We start from the raw sequence: 18,568 nt of genomic DNA on the forward strand, positions 1-18,568 counted from the left end.
GGCTGTCACTGTTTCTCGTTGACGATCACTCGCCGTTGTAACCCCGGTCACACTCTGTTTTCTCGCTCACCATGCGGCTTCTACTCGTCGGTGTGCAGTTCCTGACCATGGTAGCATCTGCTGCCGTCGATGTCAGTGCTCGCTCTGTGGCCGATGATTTGCTCAGTCTTGTCTCGACCTCATCTGTTGGCGTCCAGGTGAGGGCGAGATGGAGTGACTTTGATCTGCCCACGCCATCTGTGATTGTCAATGCCACCTCTGAGAAGGATCTTAGCGCTGTGGTATGTCACTCGCCCCTGACTATCATCTGAAACTAGTAGCCATGCTCATGGATCGTCCTCTGACAGGTCAAATACTGCGCCAAAAACAACATCCCCTTCCTCCCTCAAAACGGCGGCAATGGCTGGGCGACTGGCCAGTTCAACCTGGGCAGTACCGGTGTCCTCATCAATCTCGCCGGCCTGAACCAGGTCAACATCAGCTCTGACAAGAAGACGGCCACGATCGGAGGTGGTGCCCTCATCGGTGATGTAATCACTGCTGCGGATGCCTCTGGAGTCCTCGTCCAGACGGGTAACTGTAACTGTGTCGGAGCTCTGGGGGCCGCCCTTGGTGGTGGCTATGGAAACATTATGGGAGAACATGGCTTCGCCGTGGACAACATTCTCTCCATGAGGGTGATCACCGCCAGCGGAGAAGCTCTGACCGCCTCGAGCACATCCAATCCTGACCTTTACTGGGCTCTCCGAGGAGCTGCACCGAACTTCGGCATCGTCACTTCTGCAACCGTAAACGCGTTCCCGACGACGAACCGCACTTCGTGGATCATGTCACTTACCTTCGACCCTGCCAAGATCGCCGACGTCGCCCAAACGATTCAGGACCTTCCCCTCCTGCCGCAGCAGGTCGTCTACTTGGTCCTCACGAACTCCGGCGACGCTTCCAACTCTCCCATGGTTCTCGTTACCGGATTCATCCGCGAGGGCACCGAAAAGCAAGGCCTCAAAGCCTTTGCGCCTCTGTACAGCCTTGGCCCCTTGACAAACTCCAGCGCAGTGACGCCCTACACCAGCTGGAACGCTGCGAACGACAACTTCTGTGCCCGCGGGGGTCGCAAGCCGGCGTTCAGCACGACGATCAACAACATGAAGGCGGAGACATGGCCCGAGATCTGGTCCCTGTACACCGGCTTCCAGAACCAGTCGACCGCTCAGAACTCTGCTGTCCTGATCGAGCGCTACAACCTGACTACTGCGAAGTCAAAACCCGCGGGCTCCGCGTCTATGCAAGACGAGCTTCGCCAGGAGGCATTTGCGCAGGCGATTGTCATTCCATGGTATGAAGATGCCACTCTGGACTCTGTGGCGGAGACCTTTGGCTCAAAGGTCAGGGACATCTGGAGCTTTTCTTCCAGCGCTGTTGTGAACCCGACGTAAGTTGAAACGCTGTACACAACACTATGAACGTCTACTGACAAAAGATTGCTTAGTTACATTAACTTTGCCCACGGTGACGAGGAATTGGAGGCGATCTACGGGTCCAGCTTGGACAGACTGAAGACTCTCAAGACGAAGTACGATCCTTCGGGAGTGTTTGGTCAATGGTTCAAGATCCAGTGAAGGATGCTTCTAGTTGAAGAACTTCGGTACCGCATAGGCAATAGTTTCGAGAAGCCATGGCATTATCATGGATTGATGAAGTTATGGTTTGCAGGCTTTGTGAAGATTGAAATGAGTATAAGAAGACACCTCTTGTGGGAAGGTGATCTACTGTCATTGAGGCTGTCCTGTCATTTGACCATGGATAACCATTCTCGCGCTGCCCAAGTCAATCTCTTTGAGGTTGACAAATTTCGTCTTCTTTGCAAACTTCCAGCCCACAGCCAAAATGATGAATAGCAAAACGACGATGTAGTGCTGGAAGAATGCCTGGACATCCCATGGAGCGAAAGATGTCCAACCCTGGAAGAAGATGAAGAAGACGTTGCCAGCAAGTCCCAGGTAGGCACAGAACCGCCAGGCGGGCGCTTGAAAGGGCAGGACATCGGCGCTGATGTTCTGTGCAGCAAGGGCCATCCTCAGACGGATGTGATTGAGAGAGATCAGACCCCCTGTGATCCACGAGTGTTAGCGAAGATCTTTGTATGGGAAGTGTAGATAGCTTACATGTGATGAGAGTCGCTAGACCAGTGATGGAAATGATCCAAGTGTAGACCACACCGGCTCCAGACGACAGGTTTAGCAGAGACAAGAAGCCGATAAGATTCATGACCGCCAGAGACACGACAGGGACGCCGTTTTTGTTCGTCCTCGCGAAGATCTTGGGAGCCTGTCCCTCCTGGGCGAGGCCGTAGAGCGTGCGCGGGCCGACGTAAAGCGCTGCGTTGATGGCGGAGAACATCGTGACGAGGATGATGGCGTTGACGACATGCGCCCCTGCATTCGCGCCCACTCGAGTAAAGGCGATAACGAACGGCTACCGGGCCGTTTTGCTCGTCGCAGACAGCAGATTCGGGTCGTTGTATGGCACGGTGATGGTAAGAAAGAAGATGCCCAGCAGGAAGATGCCGCAGATGCGCCAGAGGACGGATTTGACGGCCTTGGGCACGTCGCGCGCTGGGTTGGCCGACTCTCCAGCAGTAAGTCCGATCATTTCGATACCGCTGTACTGCAGCGCTGCAAAGACGAAGACTTTGAAGACACCTTTAGCGCCGTCGGCGAACGCGCCGGGGTCATGGTAGAATTTGAACCCAATCTTCTCGCCGCCGAGGACGCCGGATGTTATGAGGATTGCGCAGAGAAAGAAGGCGAAGATGGCGAGGATTTTGACGAGGGCTAGCCAGAATTCTGCTTCGCCGAAGGATTTGATGCCGAGGAGTGTGAAGGCGAGGAAGAACCACCTGCGAGGAGCTGCTGTTAGCGTAATGAACCCGACAGCTTACAGGCAAGACTCTTACCAGAAGATCAAGATCCACCCCCATCTCGGAACAGCTGTCTCCCAGTAAGTCAAGACGAGGCCCAAGTTGTCTGCGTTGAAGATCAGCTGTGGCATATCAGATGCGACGGATGCACGTCATACTGTATTCCGCAATGATAATTCCAGCCCAAAGAAGCCAGTAATTCCAGCCGAGCGCGAAACCAACGGCAGGGTCAACGAAGGTGGAGGTGTAATGCGTGAAAGAACCTAGGTACCGCGACAAGCTATCAGCAACTCAATGTTCATCGAAAGCGGACGGTGCAACAAACCTGACAGCGGTATGAAAGCACCGAGTTCGCCTAGAGACTGCATAACAGCCCAGAGCAGCACGCCGACAACCGTGAAGCAGAGAAGGAGTCCCGCCGGTCCGGCGCTCGTCAGACCCGTGCCCATTCCCACAAAGTACCCAGACCCAATAACACCGCCAATAGCGAGCATCATCTGCACCAACAGAACCGAGTTAGCCCACAACAATCGTTGGAAAACACTGGGTCGTCAGCAATTCAACGCACCAAGTGAGGGCCTGCTAGCCCTCTATGCAGGCCGGGTCCGCCGCCCGTAGTAGGCGCTGTCTCCCCATCGTGTGCAGTCGATGTTCGCTTCAACGCATTGTCGTCTTTTGACTCAGCTTTCAAGTCCGCCATTTTCAATCGTTCGATATTATCAAAAAGTTGTCCGATCTAGGAAAATAATAGTCGCCATCTTAGAGCTGGGACAGGTCTTCAGTGTATATACAATGTCGAAGAAGACCGTCGTGGCTAACAAAAGATACTTTGGGCCGAGTCAACAGTGATTGAGCCGTGCTTGTAGAAGCTGAAGTTGGGGCGGATAAGGGGCCGGATGGGGGTGGGCTAGCGCCAGCCATTTGGGCCGAGTCATATCTCAGAGCCGCGGGGTTGGAAGGCTCGAAGACGGCAGACCCCTGATTCCGCGGGCGTCTGCTGACGTTGTTCACGAGATGGTCTTGATATGCAGGTTGATCTTGACTAATCAAAGGGTACGTTCGAATTGTATAACATGAACACTTGTTATCTCTTGATGTTGCAAATCCGACGCAATCACCGTCAATTCCGTGTCGTCTCCGCTACTCTTAGCTGAGTCAATTGGACTTTGCCGAGCGACTGGACAACGGCTCCGATGGTAACGGCAGGCTTGCATTCGAATCATGGCAAAAGACCATTTCCGGTCGTCCTTGTTTTGTTGAGCAGGGAAGAACGATCGTCTGGACCATTTCAGGTATCCTCTTGGACCCGTTCATGTATCGGCAGCAACCTGTGTGGCGACAGTGCCTCTTATGCTGAACACTGCAATGACGCGAGGAAATTCTCGGGAGATATCATTTCAGGGAATATTCAGGCATCAGGCTAACAGGCTGTATTGACTATGTACAAGAAGGTATCATGTATGTCTGGACTCCATCAAGCAAAAGAACCTCTTCCACGCGCAGCAGGCCTCGGCTGTGTTTTCATAGACTGTGCTTCGGCTTGTTGTTCAAACTGTCTGAGTGCACTGGACTCCTGTTGATGATGGTGGTGGTGGTGATGATGGTGATGGTGGTGGTAGTGGTGGTGATGATGCACAACTTGCTGTGGTGCAGCGGGGTATCTGAATATGTCTGCTGGGAGACTTTGGCCGAAATCATCGGCGAAGAGCTCGAAATACTGGTTTGGTGAGGGTATTGACAAGTGATTGTGGGATGAGGAGTGTGATGTAGCCACGGTGTTGTAGTCAATCGCGTTCATACTCGAGTTTGAGGACTGTGGTGGCCGCGTGGGTCTTGGTCTGGTAGCTGGCCCTCGAGAACCGAGTTGTCGGCCAGCAAGCGGCACTTCCGGGGCAGTGTCCCATCCTGATCTCGGTGGTGTCGAAGCGCAATCAGAGCTGCCGGACGACACGCCTTGATATGATTGGCGTTGCGTTGCTTCGGTGTCCTCAATGATGCCTAGGGTACTGGCATCATTTTGCTCTGTGATGTGAGACTGCGTGGAAATCTCTGGAAAGTGTCCGGGATCTGAGACAAAGTTTATGGCATCATCTCCCAAACTTGTATTCGTGTCCATCATGGCCGTACTGAGGTTGCCAAGATCGAGCTGATTAGGCATTTCTGTGTCGATTCCAGTTGATGGTGTAACCAAGTCCTGGGTCTCTGGCGAGATACCATTCTCACTTGCCGACATTTGGCAAGCTGTTGATGACGGCGTGCTAGTTGAAGGCGAGCCCTTGGAGTGTCTGGACAACGCCCTCCACCTGTTGCGACATGTAAGAGGAGGGCGGCCTGGTAGCTTAGCCGATATTGCTGACCACCGGTGTCCCAGTGTCTGGACGCCTTCCCTCAGGATATCGTCTTCCAAGGGACTCCAGTGACTCAGACGGTCTTTTGCCTGGGGGTTGAGAGTGTCGTTATATCGCTTTACACACTGGTCGTCTTTCCTTCCAGGTATTAAAACAGCTAGACGAAGATGATATTAGACGGAGCCAGATGATGATCAATAATAGATGGCTGCCTCTCACCGATGTCATGCCAGGCGGGTCCAAGACGGGTGTATGCTGACAATAAGACCTGGTCCTCTTGTGGTGTCCATCTACGTTTCCTTAATGACGGATCAAGTGAGTGGAACCAACGTTTGCGACAGTCCTTCATGAGTGGTTAGTCCCTCAGGTACATGTTCCTGCCGGGGGGGAAGGTCTCACCTTGGCAGTGCGATCTTGCAGGCCTGCGGCGATGTCCTTCCACCTGCTCTGCGGACCCCTTGCGTCACCGTAATGAGATACAAGGGCTTTCAGTATCGCGTCCTCGGCCGGTGTCCAGATCCTCCGCGGCCGGGTAGCAACATTGGCAGCTTCGGAACGGGGAGATGAGTCCTCGAGCGACATGGGGACGGGCGAAAGGGGGAATCGTCGGTATATGTGACAGAATGACCAAGTCCGACGAGATCGAGGGCAACACCGGCGGCTTTGAGTCTCCCTTGATTGAGCAGACTCGCCAACGCGTTCTCTAACAGTCTCGCCTCCGTGTCTGCGCCTATCTTCGGAGACAAGAGTCCCCTTTTTTCCCGCCTCGCAGCTTATCTCTGGTCCCCCCGCAGTTTCTTTCGGGGGTTCCCCGCATTCTGGGTGGAGATATGACTCGGCCCAGTCCCGACAGGGATTGATGATGATTGGTGAGACCGGACGGCACTAGCGGCACCACTTGACCCGGCCGGGGGAGGCCGTGTCATGCCGATCCGGACGGGCGACCGAGTCCTAGTTGACTCGGCTTCGGCGTTCGTCTCAGGATATAAGCAGATATCCGGCGAAGTGATGGGGTTGTCAGTTAGGTTTCCCTTTCATCATTCTCTCTTCCTCGTCATTTGTTATCTTCAGTCGAGGCCTCAACACCATGTCTTCTTCAGAGTATCTTCATCCCCTTGACCCGGCCACGGCCGAGGAAATCCAAATTGCCACAGACCTATTCAAGAACTTATTATATGGCATCCCTCTTCACTTCAAGGCTGCGGGTCTCGACGAGCCTCCCAAGCAGGAGATGGTCGCATACCTCAAGGCAGAGCATGCAGGAGAGCCTCTACCAGAGATCCCTCGTCGCATCTTTGCGATCTGGTACATCAAGCGATCTCCTCGTCTATTCGAGGGCGTGATCGATGTCACCAACAAGCGAGTCATTGAGCATGAAGAGCTTTCACGAGACTTCCACGGACCTGTCGACCGTGTCGAGCTCAACGAGGCGGCCCAGGTGGTAATGACCAATGCCGACGTGCACAAGGAGCTCGCACGGTTGAAGATTGACAAAGCGAATGTTGTTCTTGACCCATGGGACTACGGAGTTGATGGCATCGACACACAAGAGCGCATGACACAGGTGACGATGCACCTCGCCTAGACACAGGACATTCTCTAACGCACCGTGGGTTTTCATGTACATGAAGAACCCAAAGAACAACGACGTCGACTCATCACACTACTCCTTCCCCCTTGACTTCATGGTAATTGTGGACCTATGCACCATGAAGGTGAAGAAGATCATCCGGCTGCCATTAGGTTCGGACGAGAGCACAACAGAAGGCATGGACGACATCGCGCAACGCGAGACAGACCCTGCCGAACCCGAGTACGACCATCGTCTTCAGAAGAACCCTCCTCGGACATCTATGAAGCCATACAACGTCGTCCAGCCCGAGGGAGCGTCCTTCACCGTGAAAGGTCACCTCATCGAATGGGAGAAGTGGCGTTTCCGTGTGGGCTTCAACTGGCGCGAAGGTTGGTCCATCAATGACCGTCAACAAGTTCCGATTCTAACCAATCACAGGCTTGACCCTGCATGACCTGCACTTCATGGATCGCAGCACGTTCTACCGTCTCTCCTTGTCGGAGATGTTCGTACCCTACGGAGACCCTCGAAGCCCCATCTATCGCAAGGGTGCCTTCGACCTTGGCAACGTCGGTGCTGGCGTGACTGCGAACAACCTTCAGCGTAAGTGCCTACCCTCGCTTCTCGGTGCGGATAGCTGATATTGATAGTTGGATGTGACTGCCTTGGTACTATTAAGTACATCAGCGGCTGCGTTGTTTCAGCCGACGGAAGCCCAGCTCCCCGTCCCAACGCCATCTGCATTCACGAGATCGACAACGGCATCCAATGGAAGCACACCAACCACCGAACCGGCAAGGCCACCGTGGTCCGCAAGAGACAGCTCGTTCTCCAGCAGATCATTACCGTTGCCAACTACGAGTACATCTTTGCTTGGATATTGGATCAATCAGGCGAGATCTCCTTCGAGACCAGGGCTACCGGTATCTTGTCTACTCAGCCCATCGACAAGGACTCCAAGGTTCCTTGGGGAACCCGTGTTGCCGACGGTGTCATGGCACCGTACCACCAGCACCTCTTCAACGTCCGCATCGATCCTGCTGTCGACGGCCACCAGAACACCTTCACATACACCGACTCAGTAGCCATGCCTTGGGATGAGAAGCTCAACCCACTAGACACAGGCTACGTGAGCAAAGAGACACCCGTCATCCGCGCTGGACCCGTAGAGGACAGTCTGAAGGACGGCCGTGTCTTCAAGATCGTCAACGAAAACATACAGAACCCTGTCTCGTTGACCCCCGTTGGCTACAAGCTCGTCCCCATCCGATCCCAAACGCTTCTTGCCCAGCCTGGCTCGTGGCACTGGCGTCGCTCTGAGTTCTGCGAGGTGCCCATCTGGGTGACCAAGTACAAGGACCGCCAGTTGTTCCCGGCGGGCGACCACACCAACCAAGGTCTCGGCGGAACCGGCATCAAGTCGTGGACGAAGACAAGGGATCACATCCCTAACGATGACATTGTCATTTGGCACACATTCGGCTTCACGCACAACCCTCGCGTGAAGGACTTCCCCATCATGCCTGCTGAAATCGCGCAGTTCCACCTCAAGCCTTACAACTTTTGCAACTACAACCCCACCAACGATGTGCCGCCTTCCAACCAGGCTTTCAACAAGAGCACCCTGTTTGAAGATGCAGGCAAGGAGGGACAGAGGGGTTCATGCTGCGGTGCGGATACTCCTGCCGACTCGACATCGAGCAAAGGTGAAGGGGAAAGCCCGTTTGTGAAGGTAGCCCTACCAGACAACACTGAGTCTTGAAGAATCCTGGGTTGAGGAATACGCATAGGCATAATTAGTCATTCTTCTGTATATAGTCAAGGTTTGGCAAGACATTATCAATCCTCTATCTCGGACACTTTGCACTAAAGACTCAATCATGATACAAGGTAAATTTCATTGTTTATGGACCACTAAAGGCTTCTTCCGACTGGATTGAAACATGATACAACGATACTGGCTCTGCTCATGCAGTGGAGGACATGCAATGCTGGCTGCTGCTTCTTTTCGGCTACATGGCTAGTTTTCAAAGTCTTGCCAGAGCCTCGCGCGCTTCTGCGAGTGAAACGTGGTGCGACATGAACCAATCAACGTCTTATCGGAGGCAAACAGAGAAAATATGAAAGACAATATGAGGCTTGGCATCTCCATTGTTTGTTTAGAATCGATTGGGTACCTCACCCGCGCCGAATTTCCATTTCCATTTGCGCATCTGACATGCATGTCACCCATGTCTCCAAGATGTTGTTTGTCAGCTGCTAACCCCGCGAGAGTTCAGTCTGAATGGGAAAACTTTACATCTCCCAGAACTATCAACCCTCCAGCTACCAATGTTTCTCCTATTGCAATATCACATCTTCGAGGACCATCATTGGACCACAACAGTCACCTAGCCGCTTGAGGTGACTTTTAATGCAGCAGATCACGCAAGTCTCTCGCTCGCTCAAGATGAGCCGATGGCATCGAGAATCTTGCTCGGACCCGGTGATTGTCATCGAACAGCGGGTGCCGAACTGCAAATCTTGCAATTCTTCTCCAAACTTGGAGGCCTTGATCTCATCACAGTCGTCAAAGAACCTCAGTCCCTCGTCAATCCCCCCCGATGAGCCTTACGGGCAACTCAATTTGTGGTGGCCTCCGGCTGTTCCATCCATATCAGCCTGCGTCGCTGAAAGCCCAAATGGACCAAGTCGAAAAGCCTGCCAGTTCTGATAGAAGGCACGTCGCCGAAGACAACCATAAGCTGGGCGACAACTCTTCTAGCCATGTGTATATATCTCAACTGCGCAATGATGAGTTTCGCTTGCTGCGTCTTACGTCAGTCGCCGACGTCGGCGATCCTGTTCATGTCGACTTGGATACACACCACGATGAAAGATACCCAGATTACGAGACCGTCTCGTACACCTGGGGCGGTGAAGAAGAAGACAGTACCCCATGTCAACCGATCTACTTCGGGCAGCACTGGGACATTCTTATCCAGACCCGAAATTGCTGGGACATGTTGCGATGCTTACGCCCACGAAGAGACGCTAGACGGGTCTGGGTTGACGCCATATGCATTGACCAGCGCAATTTAAACGAGAGAGAACTACAAGTGGCAAAAATGGCAAGCGTCTTTGAAAAGGCTACCCGAACTATAGTCTATCTGGGTCCAGATTTGGCTTCTTCTACATCAACCTCAACGCCTTATTCACGAAGAAATCATATTCAAGAGCTTTTTACTGTTCCAAAGCACGTTCGTCTTTCTGAGATCTTCCCAGATTGTCCTGTAGGCCTAAAATCTGACGGTTTGTTGAAACGCGAATATTTTCAACGACTTTGGGTCATTCAAGAGCTTCTGGTTTCACGAGATGTCACTTTTCTCATTGGCGACATCGAATTCACCACTATCCGCAGACTGGGTGACCCGCCAAGCTTGGAACAACCCCCATACGCATCTCTAGCCAGTCAGTTGGTTCCCTGGCTGAAACATGCCACGCAAAAGGTCATCGGAGACAGTTCCAACGAACTGCTTGCAGCAGTGGACCTTGCACACTATTCCAAAGCCACAGATCCCCGTGACAAGATTTATGGCGTCTTTGGAATGACTCGGAAAGAGAAGGACATAGTTCCTTCGTACTCTATCTCCTTTCAACACGTTGCTATTGGATATTTCGCATATTGCATCACGGTCAAGAGGGACATACGGGTGATTTCCAAAGCAGCAGGACTCAATGCAGCAAAGTCAATGCCTTCTTGGGCTCCCTCGCTTCTGCCAAGAACGATGAGGAACGCATGTGTAATTCCGCAGCTCGGCACGGAGCAAGAAAAGACTATGTACGATTCGATGGAATTTTCCACGGCATACGCGATACACCATCAACCTCCAACTGAAACCTACAAGGAGTCGAATTTTCATTGCCCGCCACCGGAGGACTGGAGATATTTTAAGAAGTGGTCACCTCTTCGTCCGTCACATACATGCTCGAAGGTGCTTTGTGGACATGAGGCATTATGGCTGTCCAAGTATCTCGAATCCAAATCTTTTTCTGTTTCTCAACCCTTTCTTCCTAAAAACTACTGGCACTCACAATTAAAGGTCGACAGATTAACTGGGGCCCTAACAGACGTCAAAGATTTCCACTTACTTTCCTTCGACAATTTGAGTCTCACACCTGATGAAATTCATCGCAACGGAAAGATTCACACAAATGTCTTCAAAGCAGATGAAAGCTTTCTCATAATACATGCGGACAAGAAATGCTTCGACACCTCTTCAGACTTATTACAGACCCATCTACTTGCCCTATATGACGGTGGTTGGCAGCCAGGTCAGGCCTGGAACACCTTCAAGTCTAGGATCTGTATCATGCGATCAACGAGCACTCAAGACACATTTCGTTTAGTCTCAGCCTCGGTCGATGTTTGTTTCCACAGGCCTTATCCACCTGCACACCACTACGAGCTATTCAGCGATCCAAAACTGCATCAGGACTCCTGGTACGATCTAAGACACCAGACGCGGACTAAGCTCGTAGGGGGTGCGAACGCGCCTGCATTGCTGCCAATGCTTACTCAGGAGAGCCTTCGTCATACTACGCTTACCGAAGGCCAAACAGGCCAGGCTTCACGCCTTGGTCAGGTCGAATGCTTACCTGTTGAAGCATTTGACACAACTTTGGCCAGTTTACTTGGGCGTCTGAGACGTGACATCGACGGCCTTCCTTGGATGGACTTTCTTCATCGCGGAAATCCTGAAAGCTGTCTACTTCGTTGGCTTGGGTTTGCGTTTCCCGGCGTAAGAGACCCAGATGACTTTATTCAAGTCCTTTACTCGGTTTTTGTCGTTGAGAGGGGCGATAAGGGCGCTGTCAGCTCTTTCTTTGATACATATTTTGAAACTGTTAAAAGCTTCAAGCCTCACGTATTCGAAGCTCCTTGGCTACTAAGCTATTCTCCGTGGGCCTCACCTCGATGGTCGGAGCGGCGGAAGGATTGGAGAGGGGTACAAGACAAAACAATGATCGAGTTATGTTTTCGAGGTCGAAAAGACATTTCGAGGCTTCAGGATATCGTATCATTTATGGAGGAACCGTGGTTAGTTCTTGCAACCTTGTACTTACCCTATTGCTAATTTAGTTCACTAGGCTATGGCACCATCTTGTATATCCAGAGGATCATCCGGATGTCTTCATAATCAGTTGGGGCAGATCAATCGCCGAGATCTACACTGAGGAAATCGAAGGCTACGAGTACCACTACAAAGATCCTAATCTTTTTGTTTACATCCGAGACGAAGATGTTGAAAATGAAGGGTTTGCAGTAAAGCCCCTCATTAAATTCGTTCACCGAACGCTTCCTAACAATCTTGAGCAATATCTGAGAAGAGCTGACTTGAAGGATGAAGACAAGGCTATTTGGATTGCGATTGACCTACAAACACTCATCTTGTGGGCACAAACACATCCAGTCATGGGGATGTTCGGGGTTTTGACGCCATACTACAGGGATGAGGAGAGTGAATTGAGTCTTTTGCTTAGGAATCCCCTTCCAAAAGACGAAATCGTCATAACTGCAAAGTGGCCAAAGCACATCGTTGATGAATTTGGCATTGACAAGACCGCTCGCATGCGGAAAATCAGTATCGTTTAGGAAGAAGTCAGGTCTAGCTCCTTTTCAATTACGAGATAACTTTCGATCTTTACTTCTTTCTTCTTCCTCTTAGCCCCTAAACTGAGGCAGACCCTCATTTGTTGTTGTCCGTTTGAAGCTCGTATGATTTTTCGGAACTCAGGTGACGAATATCAGCTTGCACCTCTAAATGTCAGGAATCCATCTTGGAATAGGGAACCTGTGCGTAAAACAAGGTAAGCAGTTAATTGTAATCAAACGAAAGCCCAGACACTTGGGTCACTTTAAGCGGGAACGTCGGTACCACTCCCGACAGATATTGCAATATCAGCCGGACCATCATCCTCCGTCGATCCACTCAAAACGGCTCCCATAGGATCCTGTTCACCGTCCAGGTCAATCTAATTTGCCAAGACGTAGCAGCGAACCAACAAGCATAAATCATTTAACCAAACATAAAATAGACCGCAGGCTCACGGTTGACCTGTTGCCGCCGTGGCGGTCTTGGCCGTCTGGTCATCTGGTCCAGACGTCCAACCCGTGCCGCCATCGACGGCTTCAGATTCCGGTACAGAGGCGAACAAGCGAGAGATCCCAAGACCATGGGAGTCCTCACATCTTTTCATCTATATAAACTCAACTCCATCAAACCAGCATGACGATCGTTCCACATCCTCAACCACCCATCTCACACTCTCTTTCCGAAACACTCCTTCACCCATTCTCACAATGAAGCTCCTCCTCCCCCTCCTCTCCGCCACCGCGGCCTCCGCCCACACAATCTTCTCCTCCCTCGAAGCCGGCGGCGTCAACAGCGGCGTCGGCGTCGGCGTCCGAGTCCCCTCCTACAACGGCCCCATCGAGGACGTCACCTCCTCCTCCATGGCCTGCAACGGCCCGCCCAACCCGACCACGCCCACCTCCAAGGTCATCACCGTCACCGCCGGCCAGTCCGTTACCGCCGTCTGGCGCTACATGCTCAACAGCGGCGGCTCCGCGCCCGCCGACATCATGGACTCCTCGCACAAGGGCCCCACCATCGCGTACCTCAAGAAGGTCTCCGACGCGACCACCGACACCGGCGTCGGCGGCGGCTGGTTCAAGATCCAGGAGGACGGCTTCAGCAACGGCGTTTGGGGCACCGAGAAGGTCATCAACGGCCAGGGCAAGCACACCATCAAGATCCCCGCGTGCATCGCCCCCGGGCAGTACCTGCTGCGCGCGGAGATGATTGCGCTGCACGGCGCGGGGAGCTACCCCGGCGCGCAGTTCTACATGGAGTGCGCGCAGATCAATGTCGTGGGCGGCACGGGGGCCAAGACGCCGGCCAACACGGTCAGCTTCCCTGGCGCGTACAAGGGCACCGACCCCGGTGTGACCATCAACATCTGTAAGTTGTCCATGTTGAGGATTTGTAGGTTTGGCTGTGATGCTAACTGTGTTGTTTGCAGACTACCCCGTCGTTACGTCGTACACCATCCCGGGACCCCAGCTCTTCACCTGCTAGATGGCTCAGGCTTAGGAGATGAGATAGGAGAGGAAACGTCATTGTTGAGACTACGCCCGCTCGTTTTGACTCGCTTCGCACATTAGGTCGTGTGACTCAACAGGAAAAAAAGTCCTGATGGGAAGTGCTCGGCTGTAACTTCTTGTACATAGTTACCACATGTCAATACACTTTAGTTCTGCTACCGCAGAGTACTACACCAACACTGTCACCTTCTCAAGAGTTTCAGGTATTTCATTTCACGCTCTCAACACATTAAACTTATTTGTTGAACCTAGGACTCAGAAGCCAAAAAGCTTAGTCAATTAATAATCATTATGGGTTGAGACAAATAGCATCAACAACAATTAGGATAATGAGGACCACGTAAGTCAGTAAAATGGTACGCTTACGAGAGGAAAATAACTCAGTCTAAACGAGAGATGAAGAAGAAAAAGTTGAATTACTCCTTGGCGTATTTGGCGGTAGTTGAGCTTCAAGAGAAAAAAGACCGACAAAAAGGCAAAAAAGACCAAAAGATTTTGACCAGCATGGGGGTCGAACCCACAATCTCCTGATTCCACGGTATATCGTAGTCAGACGCCTTGCCATTGGGCCAACCGGCCAGACAATTCAGAGCGCCTGAGGCGCCCGTCTGTGGAAGACATGGGCGTAGAGACAGCTCATATCGCACGAGCAGCGGGAGCGCAATGCCGCAGATTTGTGCGCATGAACGCTCGGTCAGTTGTGCAGTTTGGTCAATTGCGCAAACCCAATTGCAAGCTTGGTGGGGTCGGGGAATTTGGGATGAAAAAATTTGTGCCCCGGCATGGCGCGAAGGCTAAATGCCGCAGCCCCTCCCGATGTCGGCGGGGTTTGGGTTCGACCGTCGAGGAAGATGGCCCCGCTTGGATGACATGATGGTGGAGGTCTGATGAGATATCGCTTGGTTCATTACGTCTATTGAAGGCATTGAGGGACGAGTCAATTGGATCATGTCTGGCGCTGACTGCTTCCCTGGATTAATGAAGAGCAACACGATCGCAAGTGAGCACAGGATGAGGACATAAGGTTGACAATGTACGCGGTCTATTTTCCGGTTTGAAAGAGATATCTATGGACAAAGCCACTCAAAGCTCCCATCACATTTTCATCTCGTCTATCTCGACAAAGGCCATATCAGGGGCAAACAAGACAACCCCTTACACGCGGGAGATGAGGTCCTCTCTCTTGGGACCGGTGCCGATCCAGACACACTTGACACCGACAAACTCCTCAATGAACTCAATGTACGCGCGCGCCTGCTTGGGCAGGTCGAAGTACGTCTTGGCGCCGGTGGTGGGCGTGTTCCACCCCTCGAGCTCCTTGTAGACGACCTCGGCCTTCTCGAGCGTCTTGAGGTCGGCGGGGAAGGAGGGAAGCTCCTCGCCCGTCTCCTTATCCTTGTAGGCGACGGCGACCTTGATGGTGGGGAAGGTGTCGAGGATGTCGAGCTTGGTGAGGTTGAGGGCGGTGTAGTGGTTGAGGTTCGCCGAGTACTTGACGACAACAAGGTCGAGCCAGCCGCAGCGGCGGGAGCGGCCCGTGGAGACACCAATCTCGTGGCCGATCTTGCCGAGCTTCTCGCCGACCTCGTTGAGCTGTTCTGTGGGGAAGGCACCGCCGCCGACGCGGGTGGTGTAGGCCTTGACGACACCGACGATGTGGTTGATCTTGCGGGGGTTGAGGCCGAGCTGGAGGCCGTGTTAGTGGTGTGTAGAACGGGTTACGGGTGGTTTTGCCTACACCAGTGAAAACACCACCGAGGCCAGTGTTTGATGATGTGACGAAGGGGTAGGTTCCGAAGTCTGGCATGGTTAGCTGCGAACGCGGTCGCAGGTGAAGTGCTACCTACTAAGGTCAAGCATGACAGCCTGGGCACCCTCGACGAGGATCTTGGTGTTCTTGGCCTGCGCGTCGGCCATGATGGGGACGGCGTCAACGACAAACGTCTAAACCTAGTCAGCGCATGTTTGATGCTGGGCAAGAGAATGCGCAATACCCTCAGGTCCTCTCTGTACTGCTTGAAACGCTTGATCTCGTCCTCGATGTCGTAGACCAAAAGGTCGCCGAAGCGCTTCTTGAAGCCGGTGGCAAGCTGGCGCAGCTTGCGCTCAAAGACCTCCTCATCGAACATCTCGCTGATGGTGATGCCGTTGCGGGCGGCCATGGTGCTGTAGGTTGGGCCAATACCGCGCTTGGTGGTGCCGATGCTGTTGCCGCCAAGCTCCTGCTCCTCGAGGCCGTCGACCTGGATGTGGCAGTCGGTGATGATGTGGCATCGGTCGGAGACGAGAAGGCGGTCGCGGATGTTCTTGAGGCCCTTGGCCTCGAGGTCGGCCATCTCCTTGAAGAAGGTGGGAACATGGACGACGGCGCCGGAGCCGATGAGGCAGATGGCCTGGGGGTGGAGGAGGCCGGAAGGGAGAAGGTCTGGAGGGACCAGATGTCAGCCAAGGCATGTCATCGCAGAGGCACAGGCGAAAGACTCACGGAAGTCGTAGCTTACACCGTTGGCGATGACGGTGTGGCCGGCTGGGGGAGGCTGCTGTTAGAATGGTGTTCGATTGATGGCATCAGGAGCTGGAGTAACTCCTACCATTGTGTCCGCCCTAGGGCCATCAGCATGCCATTGATTATCCATAGAGTACCGCAGTCCCAACCTGAGCTCTGGCGCAAATCTGCGCGTCCTGTCCAAGGCTATGTGGAGGGTTAGAGGGAGAGGTTGTGACGGAGGGAACAAGGGCGCAGCTTACACATCAACCAGCTTTCCCTTGCCCTCGTCGCTGCGGGTGAGAGGATGTGTTAGTTCCAGAGTATGTAGAGCAATTGGCGCAGCAGGGCATCATGAACGGCGATGTCTCCTGGTGATCGCGTACACCAATCGGGCCGGTGCGTGTACGCGTGTTCCAGGGTGTATTCGGCGCGCTCGCCCTGCTGGCTGGGGCCATTGATGGCGAGGTAAAGCATTGGCATGGTAGAGCAAGGCAGAGAGAGAGTGTAAAGCAAATGTGCGCGACTGTGGTAACAATGACGATGACATGACAGGACAAGAGGAAGGGTGGCGGAGTGTGACAGCTTACCCCCACTGGGCGCCGAGAACGATGTCAATCGTAGCCATGGCGTCGGGTAGTAGAGAAGAGACTGGAAGTGAATCCAGTGTGTATAGCGAGCAACAAATACGGTCGATTGGCCAAAGTATGGGATGCTGCGATCGCAACGTCGGTCTGCGATAATCCCAAAAAAACAATCAGAAGGGAGAAGACGCGGGGTTTAAAAATTCCCATGGAGGGGCAGGTTTTGCTCCGGCGGGGCTCCAACTTTGCGCTCCACTAAGAGTCATCACACTCAGTGCACCCAAGGTACGCCTGCACCCAGTAGTGTTGGCAGTGACACCCGTGTGAGTGACTCTTTCCAATGGAATCCTTCAACGCGCCGCCGTTGCGCAATCGGAAGAAAAGTGTACGTACCGCGGTAATTACGTACCAATGGCCGACCACCACGCGGGACGGAACCGCCCGGAGTGGATGAATCAGGCAGGACCGGCAATCGGTCACGTGCAGCGGCTGGCGAAGCCACTTCTACTGAGCCATATACCCTCAGCCACAATGCGCGCAAGCCACAGCTTCAGCCACGGCCGCCTTTCTGTATCTCGACAACTCTCTCTCTATTAACATCCTTGAACATAAGGTTCGATGCGCAGATGGATGTGGCTCTCTGTCCAATGCTTTGCGAACACTATCGCGATCAAGTCATCCGTTGGAAACGTTCTCTGCTACCCGTGTCCTGTCATTGTCAGTCGCACCAAGGGCAGACTGTGCTGGGTTGCTTCCATCACAGAGTGCCCATTCCATGTCTCAATTCTCAGTACTAAAACGACACTCTCCCCCATCGATTGCTAAGATGAGCTTAACTGTGTTAGTCTTTCGGCCCCTGTGTGCTTGTGGAATGGTTTGCCCATCATGATGCCGAGCACCGAGTTGGAGATCCACCACCTGAACCCATCATCCATGTCCCCGAGGACAATGCAGTTTTTCTCAGTCTTCCTCACTCGTCCTACCAGTTCTTGAAAAGCTTTTTCGTAAGAGGCATTCGGTATTATTTCTCCCTGTTGCTTTGCACGATTTTCTCCCAGCAGAGAAACTCATGGCAACTTTGAATAACTCAATCTAGACCTTCTACAGGCATGCACAAATGGGCCAACTTGCATCTAATGCGCACCAACGGCCACCTTCACGTGGCTTCGCCCGACAGATACCACCAAGCCTCGGAAGCTTTGCAATTGGCCGAACGAGCCAGCGCAGCATCCCAATAAGCTCACTCTCACTCGGATGTCCTACCGAACATGGCAACAAGGAATCCCCAGACCCATCCACCCACCTCAAGCTGAAAATTTGCCGCCAAAGAACCAATCACTCCCCTTGCCCGAACGCCATCCAATCTTATCAGATGGATCAGATAAACCTGCCCCCGACCTCACCATCCTCCCCTCAGGCCATTATCAATCTAACCACCTTCCCCCAACCAATCACGCCCCTCACGCCACTCCACAGCATGCTCAAAAAGACCCTGGACCCATGCAGAGTCC

At 53.0% G+C, this 18,568-nt stretch overlaps 6 protein-coding genes across 6 annotated transcripts; 3 read left to right on the forward strand and 3 right to left on the reverse strand.

Moving 5' to 3' along the window:
• Positions 1-71: 71 nt before the first annotated feature.
• chyH-3 (FAD-linked oxidoreductase chyH) lies at positions 72-1,619 on the forward strand (the record flags this gene model as incomplete). The annotated part of the gene is made up of 3 exons (XM_037320803.1): positions 72-281; positions 348-1,432; positions 1,490-1,619. The coding sequence occupies 3 exons, from the start codon at positions 72-74 to the stop codon at positions 1,617-1,619; spliced, it is 1,425 nt and encodes a 474-aa protein (XP_037182041.1).
• An 856-nt stretch (positions 1,620-2,475) lies between these two features.
• Positions 2,476-3,620, reverse strand: inda1-3 (Amino-acid permease inda1; the record flags this gene model as incomplete). Its single annotated transcript, XM_037320804.1, has 5 exons — positions 2,476-2,899; positions 2,957-3,026; positions 3,079-3,183; positions 3,246-3,417; positions 3,489-3,620. The coding sequence occupies 5 exons, from the start codon at positions 3,618-3,620 to the stop codon at positions 2,476-2,478; spliced, it is 903 nt and encodes a 300-aa protein (XP_037182241.1).
• Positions 3,621-4,394: 774 nt separating this feature from the next.
• BAS1 (Myb-like DNA-binding protein BAS1) lies at positions 4,395-5,850 on the reverse strand (the record flags this gene model as incomplete). The annotated part of the gene is made up of 4 exons (XM_037320805.1): positions 4,395-5,223; positions 5,278-5,425; positions 5,488-5,611; positions 5,668-5,850. The coding sequence occupies 4 exons, from the start codon at positions 5,848-5,850 to the stop codon at positions 4,395-4,397; spliced, it is 1,284 nt and encodes a 427-aa protein (XP_037181051.1).
• Positions 5,851-6,355: 505 nt separating this feature from the next.
• AO-I-5 (Copper amine oxidase 1) lies at positions 6,356-8,603 on the forward strand (the record flags this gene model as incomplete). Its single annotated transcript, XM_037320806.1, has 4 exons — positions 6,356-6,832; positions 6,900-7,230; positions 7,280-7,444; positions 7,492-8,603. The coding sequence occupies 4 exons, from the start codon at positions 6,356-6,358 to the stop codon at positions 8,601-8,603; spliced, it is 2,085 nt and encodes a 694-aa protein (XP_037182044.1).
• A 4,581-nt stretch (positions 8,604-13,184) lies between these two features.
• Positions 13,185-13,962, forward strand: eglD-11 (putative endo-beta-1,4-glucanase D; the record flags this gene model as incomplete). Its single annotated transcript, XM_037320807.1, has 2 exons — positions 13,185-13,845; positions 13,907-13,962. 2 exons carry the CDS (start codon positions 13,185-13,187, stop codon positions 13,960-13,962), a joined length of 717 nt encoding a protein of 238 aa, XP_037182045.1.
• Positions 13,963-15,143: 1,181 nt separating this feature from the next.
• CGCA056_v005556 (Adenylosuccinate synthetase) lies at positions 15,144-17,101 on the reverse strand (the record flags this gene model as incomplete). The annotated part of the gene is made up of 9 exons (XM_037320808.1): positions 15,144-15,674; positions 15,727-15,788; positions 15,836-15,932; positions 15,983-16,413; positions 16,474-16,515; positions 16,580-16,592; positions 16,644-16,680; positions 16,737-16,766; positions 17,064-17,101. 9 exons carry the CDS (start codon positions 17,099-17,101, stop codon positions 15,144-15,146), a joined length of 1,281 nt encoding a protein of 426 aa, XP_037182042.1.
• Between the last annotated feature and the right edge of the window lie 1,467 nt (positions 17,102-18,568).

Source organism: Colletotrichum aenigma, assembly GCF_013390185.1.
Source record: "Colletotrichum aenigma strain Cg56 chromosome Unknown KSG_Cg56_contig03, whole genome shotgun sequence".
Classification (NCBI taxonomy): domain Eukaryota; kingdom Fungi; phylum Ascomycota; class Sordariomycetes; order Glomerellales; family Glomerellaceae; genus Colletotrichum; species Colletotrichum aenigma.